At 37.7% G+C, this 7,197-nt stretch overlaps 1 protein-coding gene across 2 annotated transcripts; it reads left to right on the top strand.

Annotated features, from left to right (window-relative positions):
- Window positions 1-2,576: 2,576 nt before the first annotated feature.
- On the top strand, window positions 2,577-5,421 carry LOC120788060. Of its 2 annotated transcripts, XM_040123551.1 has the most exons (4): window positions 2,583-2,729; window positions 2,885-3,220; window positions 4,042-4,166; window positions 4,918-5,421. In XM_040123551.1, the coding sequence occupies exons 1-4, from the start codon at window positions 2,663-2,665 to the stop codon at window positions 5,002-5,004; spliced, it is 615 nt and encodes a 204-aa protein (XP_039979485.1). In that variant the 5' UTR covers window positions 2,583-2,662; the 3' UTR covers window positions 5,005-5,421. The 2 variants fall into 2 exon arrangements, with proteins under 2 accessions (XP_039979486.1, XP_039979485.1); XM_040123552.1 differs by lacking the exon at window positions 2,885-3,220 and having other exon boundaries at window positions 2,577-2,729.
- Window positions 5,422-7,197: the final 1,776 nt, after the last annotated feature.

The following is a 7,197-nucleotide window of genomic DNA, read 5'->3' as shown; positions in this document are numbered from 1 at the left end:
GTTGCTCAGTGTCCTCAGTAACAGCGAGGTTTAATATGTCGTATTGTCTGTGTTAAGTAAAAACTAAAACAATTCTATAATCTTCCATCCTATTTGCGTTGTCTTCCCGTCTCTCTCTGTGACCAGAGACAGATCCTCCAGATTATCCTTCAGTCTCAAAAATGTAACGCCACCCACCAGGAGCACTAAACAGGAAGCACTGGCTGGCAAATGGACAGGGCCATTTCCATAGCGACAAAGGGAGCGTAAAAGCCCTCGTTGCAGCGTCTGTTCTGGCTCACGTTGTCCCTCCTTAACTGGATAAGACTGGAGGAAGGGAACTAATAGAAGAGAGAGCGGCGGGATGGACAGGGACCTTTTTTATTGTGTCCCAGATGGAGGCAGAGAGAGCAGGGGGGTGGGTACTTTTTTTTTTTTTTTTTAATTTATCTCCAAAGACTGTGAAAGCCTGTGTTGATGTTACTGATGTTGAGTTTACAATTCTCCCAGGACAGTGACAACTTAATGGAGTTTGTTGAGGTCATTTCAGCGTCACACTACTTTGGCCGTCATCTTATATGTAACATTGTACTTACCAGATTCGAGAGCCTTGTCAGCAGTGGGTACATAAATGTGATTTTGCTGTGTCATTAATTCCCCACCTGGCCTTGGACTATATGGTGGGATATTTTGTTATCAATACCAACTCTATGCTTTGTTTTATTTAGGTCTTTGAGACTTCAACTTCACTTTCAACCTTATCAGTTATTTTTCTTGGTTAATATTTCATGGATTTTGTTATTTCGTGGCTGGTTTGAATGTTTAATAGACTTCTTTTTATTACGTTATATTAGATTCCTATGTTAGTAAACCTGATGACGACCAAAATGCCAGGATTGTGGATGCGCGAATGCTGTAAAGGAAAATAATGATAACCCGATTTGCTTTATTCATTCAATTCTTTGTTTACTACTGACATTCTGATTTGTAAAATTACTTGCATCCTAACTTGGACCCTGTGTTTAAATGGTCACTCCACATCAGAAAATCTCTGTTCATCTTAGCCCTTCAATTACATTTTTTAAATTCCTTTACCACTGTTTATTTTGTAATTAAACTGAACTACATTCTAGCAACAAAATAGTTCCTATAAAAACATTGACAGTGTAAACAGGACATCGTTGTTTTCATATAAGTGAGTGTTGTTTTATGTCACATCTGGAAATGTACAGTAATGTAGAGTCAGTAATGTAGTTTATCCTCCTATAGATCTTAAATATAGCATTGGCTGGCATTTTATCTGTTGCTGTCTCTATTTTAGTATATCCATGTATCCTGTTATATCCCATATCAGTAACACTTTACTTTAACCTCCTGTATTTAGCAATTATAAGTACTATATAAACATCAAGTGGTTTATAAACACTATAATGTAGTTTTAAGGACATTTGTAAGTGTTTATTAATATATAGTATTTGTTAACAATCATTACTCCTCCTATGAAGACATATTTTTACATTATTACATCTGTGTTTTACTGTACTGTCATTGATTATTTGTTTATACACCAGCCTCCACTTATGGGTGTACACAGGAGGGGTTACATTTGCTGACAAATACGTTCATAAACACTTCCATCTGCTTAAAAAAACATTATAGCGTGTTATAAACCATTTGTTAAATTTTTATATACTGCTTATAATTGCTAAACATGGGTGTTCAAGGTAAACCACTGTCCCCACCGCTGTAAATAAACACTCAGTCCTGTTTATTCTCCAGCCACTAGGGGGCACTGCAAAACAGTTGCGCTCCCCTCTCTGCTGACACTGAACTCCTGACCGACTTTTTGGTGTGGCATATGCACTGACACTGGATCTCGGTGGAGCAAGTTCTCTAAAAATATATTGACCAATGACAATGCCTTTTTACCAATTCCTGTTGCGAAATTAGTTAAATCGGTGGTGTGGTTACGGCTGCCTGTCCATGAAGAAATTTACTGGACCTTTAAATTTGTTTTTTTGTAACTGAGAATTGTTTTGTTCCACAGCTGGAGATGTACTGAGCCAATGAAGTGGTTTCTCCTCCTATATCTGAAACATGGCATCGGCTGGCATTCTCTCTGTTGTTTTGTCTATATGACTATACCTACGCAGAATACTCTACTGTAGAATAAAATATATATTCTACAGTCGTGTTAAACCATACACAGAATGTCTGAGGATTTTAATTGCTGTGACAGCTAGCTTAAATAAAAGCTCATCTGGATCTCATCTGATTAGTTTTCAGACATGTTTGTTCTTCTGCCACCACAAGACACAGTCGCTGCAAAACAGGGGCCCTTACACTGTCTGCTAACACTGCACTTGCACTACTGCAAGCTCGCAAAACATAATATTGCTTTAGAGAAGGGTAAAAACAGTTTAAGGTTTATCTTCACTTCCGCCACGAGTGGTTCAACCACAAGGGGAAGCAGTTTTTTATGAATCTACCTGTATCAAATGATAATATACCGAAAGCTGTCTGCCTGATCTGGCTGTCATCTTCAGACACCCACATCAGAGTCTTTATGTAGGTCACGTGTTGCTGCTAGTAATTCTGGGGGCGAAAACACACTTCCAGTTCCTACTGAAGTGTTAGAACCATATCTCTCTCCATATCTCTTTGCACACCACTCACTGTCAGCATGTCTGCTGTCTGGCTTAAGCTCATGACCATCCTTTGTCTCTCCTGCACAGCCCAGAGTGACCCAGGTAAGGCTGATTATATGTGTAATGATAAATAATGAAACCAATATGTTTTGAAGTAATTACAGTAATGTAAGGCAGGACAAATTCATAAAGCTTTATCAAGAGTAAATTGAGATGAAATGGGATGACTTAGTTTTTGTTTCTCTTTATATATGTAGAAGGAAGCAGTGTGGTATGGAAAAGATTTGGAGAAGCCATCACAATCCAGTGCAGGCCCTTTCAAAAATCAGAAGAGTACCTGACTTTGAAGATGGGTCTCAGAGAGGAGTTTCAAATTATTCATACGGAAAATGAGTCAAAAAAAGTTGTCATTGCCCCACCATTCAAAGAAAGAGTTCAGATAAATCAAGAATTTGCCAACGTGGACATTTTCATCAAAAACTTGACCTCTAACGACACAGGACCCTACTGGTGTGTGTACAAAAAGTTTGACGTAGTTTCGAGTCAGATCGTAGAGACGAAAGGCAACGGATCTGTCCTCCTGGTTGTGACAGGTGAGGCTCTTCAGATTATTTCTTTTGCCACCAAACCTACTGAGTTTACAAATGAACCTTGTCACTATTCCACTGTGTGAGTAATTCAAAGGTGCTTTTGCATGACTACCTAATCTGAATAAGAGATGTAAATAGTTTCACATTCAGTTCACACACCTTCTGAACTTCTCTGCACCATTTTAAACCAAAGGCTGTTACAGAAACTGTAAACTACTGCTTTAGTTTGAGTGGGGAATTTGTCATTTCTCTGAGGCACCGCTGTGTTCACGAATTGCAAGAGTTTCACTCAAAATGGAAAGTCACTTAAGCAATGGCCAAACGAAATACCACCAAACAATTCCAGGGCCACAAACAAATAACATTGTGGTAGCAAGGACAAAGAGGAAAACACTGAACCTTGAGTCATTGTGTCGATAACCAATCCTGTCTCCTAGAAATGATGTTTATATACAGGTACACTGCAACAGCGGATAAAATTCTTTATTAACATTACAGGGAAATGTAGTCATAAAAATCTTGATACTGATCTTATCAGTAAAATGTTCACTGACAAGTTTTTTTTTTCACGGCAGAATATCCAAACTTGCAACACAATATCTACTTGTTGTGTCTACAGCATTATTAAACCTTTTATCGTTATTTTAGGCACTGACAAAGCTTGATTGAGGTTAGGGACAGACTCCGCTGCAATTCATAAATATTATGCTTTATTCATTAAAAAAAAAACTTTGCCTCCGAACATAAACCAGACAGCAATTACCTATTTGTCACCATGATGTAAATGGGAAAACAAGTTGTTCATATACCAACTTCATTTCTAGAGAACCAGGAGTGTGAAACACCAAATCAGTCTCATCTTGGTTCCTCGGTCCTGTTGCCTACTGTAATCTCTGCTGCCTTGCTGCTCTGCGTCATCATGGGTGCCCTCATATGGACCTTCGTCAAGGTACCTCCTAAGTGATTTAATGTGTTTATGTGTGAGTGTGTTTCTTTATTTGAATGTATTCTTGCTTTGACTCGCACGACCTGATGGGATCTAAGGGGCTGTTTCCATGTTACTGATATTCTTACCACTACATTTCCTGTTATGCTTTTTCTGTCTAACACAGTATTATTTGTGTGTATATACACACACATAATCAGATATATAACCGCACCATGTTATCAGATTTATGGTCATTTTAGAGGATGTAGTTTGTGTTGTTGTGTAACTGTACTGCGTAATTCAGAGAGATGTTATATAGCCTACCCTCACTGATGTAAATGGGTTGGAGAAAAAATAAAACCTGTCAGTGTAAAGCAGTTGAATTCAACAGCACCACAAACTACTCAAGAGAAACTGAGCATTAATATCTCCATGAAGGTAGGATTTATTGCAGGACTGATGTATTAGACTGCATTATTGTTGTCAGTTTACTTTTAAATGCATCTGACATATTTGATATGGTCAGGTTTTAAACTACGCCTGAAGAGAAAATGTAGAAGAAATGTTGAATGTGAAATACCACTTTAAAATGTTTCCAAACAAGTTGTAACATTGCAAAGATAAAGTATGACCTTAGAGAAAAAAACAAAAATTAGACTGAAGCCTCATCAAGGAGAAGTTGCAAAAAAAAACACACTGAATGATAATCATATTACCTGCTGTATAACAGTGCCAAATCTAACGTGTTGACAACAATATCCATTGTTACCAGACCCAGACTTTGCACACCTCAGTGAAACCAAGGCGCATCACCAACAATGATGTTTATGAGGACATGCGTGGTGCGGTCAGACACTGAAAATGTCAGCCTGCAAGCAACCAACCGACCCGAAACTCCACAAACTCTGCACCACTAAGGTACAAGTGATGCATGTGAAGCGATGTAGCAACTCAGCATGTTCTCCAGCATACCCTGATAGGTCTGCAGGCTTTGTGTGTGCCAGAGTATGTCAGCAAAGGACAGTTACGGCAATATGGTGCCTGATTTGCACGGTTTGGAACAGTGTATAAAATTACATAACACATCTCCACTATTATGAAAGTAGTAGAGAGGCACAAATGTTGCAGTTTGTCTTGTTTTTCAGTGGAAAAATAATCAAAAGTGGATTGTACCTTTTGATGCAATGTAGAGTCCTGGTTGAAATTATTGACACCCCTGAATTTTAAGTACAGAATTTAGAACATCTTCAGAAAAAACATGCAAATTAACCAATTTTGTATAATCCTAATATTTAATAAAATGTCCAAAGTTACTGAACAACAACAACAAAAAAAGATGCTTTATATAGTGCAAAATAAATACAGACATAAAATGTATGCTTGACACAATTATTTGCACCTTTTTGATTAATTTAAATGAGTTCCTCATACAAAATAAAGAGAAAAAAATAAGACTCACCTGTGCTTAATTTTCATTTGCACATGACGTGAATTAACCATGAATGATCATTTTACTGCATAAAAAGAGGTTAATTGTTTCCAGTTTCTTTTTCCCAATGGCGAAAACAAGAGAGCTGTCTGAGAGCATCAGAAATTCTATTATCAAAAAACATAACAATTCCAAAGGCTACAAGGCAATCGCCAAAGATCTTGAAATCCCTGTTACCACACCTTGTAATGTTATCAAGAAGCTTCACAGACATAAAACCGTTAAGAAGCTTCCAGGGCATGGTGCTAAGAAGAAACTCGATGAGAAGTCTGCAAAGGTTGATGTGTATTGTGGAAAAAACAACATGCAAGACATCTATAGCGCTTCATGCTGACCTGGTGCAATTTGGAGTGGTGGTTTCAGCCCGTACCATATGCCGCACATTAGACCAAGTAGGGCTCCATTGGCAAAGGCCAAGGAGGACACTACTATTGAAAGAAAGGCACGAAAAGGAAAGACTGATGTTTGCAAAAGCTTTCACAGATAAGCCACAGTCTGTCTGGGGTAACGTTCTATGGACAGATTAAACCAAAGTAGAGCTGTTTGGGAATAGAGTAATTCAGTTTGTTATATAGGCGACGAAATGAAGCCCATAAGGAAAAGAGTACCCTGCCTAGTAAAACATGGTGGAGGTTCTATCATGCTTTGGGGCTGCTTTGCTGCCTCTGGTACTGGAAGCATTGAATATATCAAGAGGAATGATGAAATCAGAAGATTACCGAGGCATTTTAGAGCAAAATGTGTTACCCAGTGTCAGAAAACTAGGTTTGAGGCGAAGGACTTGGGTCTTTCAGCAGGACAACGACCCAAAGCACACATCCAACTGCACAAGACAATGGTTAAAAAGGAAAAGATGGACTGTTTTAAACTGGCCAGCAATGAATCCTGACCTTAATCCCATTAAAAGCCTTTGGAGAGAGCTGAAATCTGCCGTTACAAAAATGACTCCTGCAAACTTAACGCAGAGCGATGGAGGAGCGGCAGAACAAAAACTACCGTCAGACAGGTGCAAGAAGCTTCTAGACGGTCACAAGAAATGTTTAGAGGCTGCCATTGTAGCCAAAGGTTCTGTAACCAAGAATCAGGGAAGGTTGCCAATAATTGTGCGAGGGTTACATTTTGTGTTTGTATTATTTCACTATTGTGCAAGTTTTGTTTTTCTAAATTTTCTTTTGCTCAGTAACCTTGGACAATTTTTTAAAATATTTTGATTATACAAAATTGGTTAATTTGCATTCATTTCTGAAGATATTTTCTGTTCTTAAAATTCCGGTGTGCCGTTAATTTCAACCAGGACTTTTTAAAAAATGTAAATATGTCTTCTTTAATTTCAGTAATTTCGTATAGTAGTTATAGATGATTAATTGTATTAATAAAGTTCATTTGAATGCCATATAAGATATATACTATTGTGATAATAAAAACTGTAATTTACCATCTACATATATAAAACAATACATTTGTGCGATGTGTAGCCATGTTTAACATAATCAGCTTTATTATTCACTTTTTTTTTCTTGAGGATGGTACAATAAATTAATTACTGAAATGAATTTTCAGAAA

The sequence above is a fragment of the Xiphias gladius genome, chromosome 3 (genome assembly GCF_016859285.1).
Source record: "Xiphias gladius isolate SHS-SW01 ecotype Sanya breed wild chromosome 3, ASM1685928v1, whole genome shotgun sequence".
NCBI lineage: Eukaryota > Metazoa > Chordata > Actinopteri > Istiophoriformes > Xiphiidae > Xiphias > Xiphias gladius.
This window is presented reverse-complemented; position numbering and strand designations above follow the sequence as displayed.

Excerpts from the sequence above, each read along its gene's own strand:
- LOC120788060 (XM_040123551.1), top strand. The coding sequence starts at position 2,663 with ATGTCTGCTGTCTGGCTTAAGCTCATGACCATCCTTTGTCTCTCCTGC. Across the intron at positions 2,730-2,884 it reads CACAGCCCAGAGTGACCCAG|AAGGAAGCAGTGTGGTATGG; the intron begins GTAAGGCTGATT and ends TTATATATGTAG. Across the intron at positions 4,167-4,917 it reads TCATATGGACCTTCGTCAAG|ACCCAGACTTTGCACACCTC; the intron begins GTACCTCCTAAG and ends CATTGTTACCAG.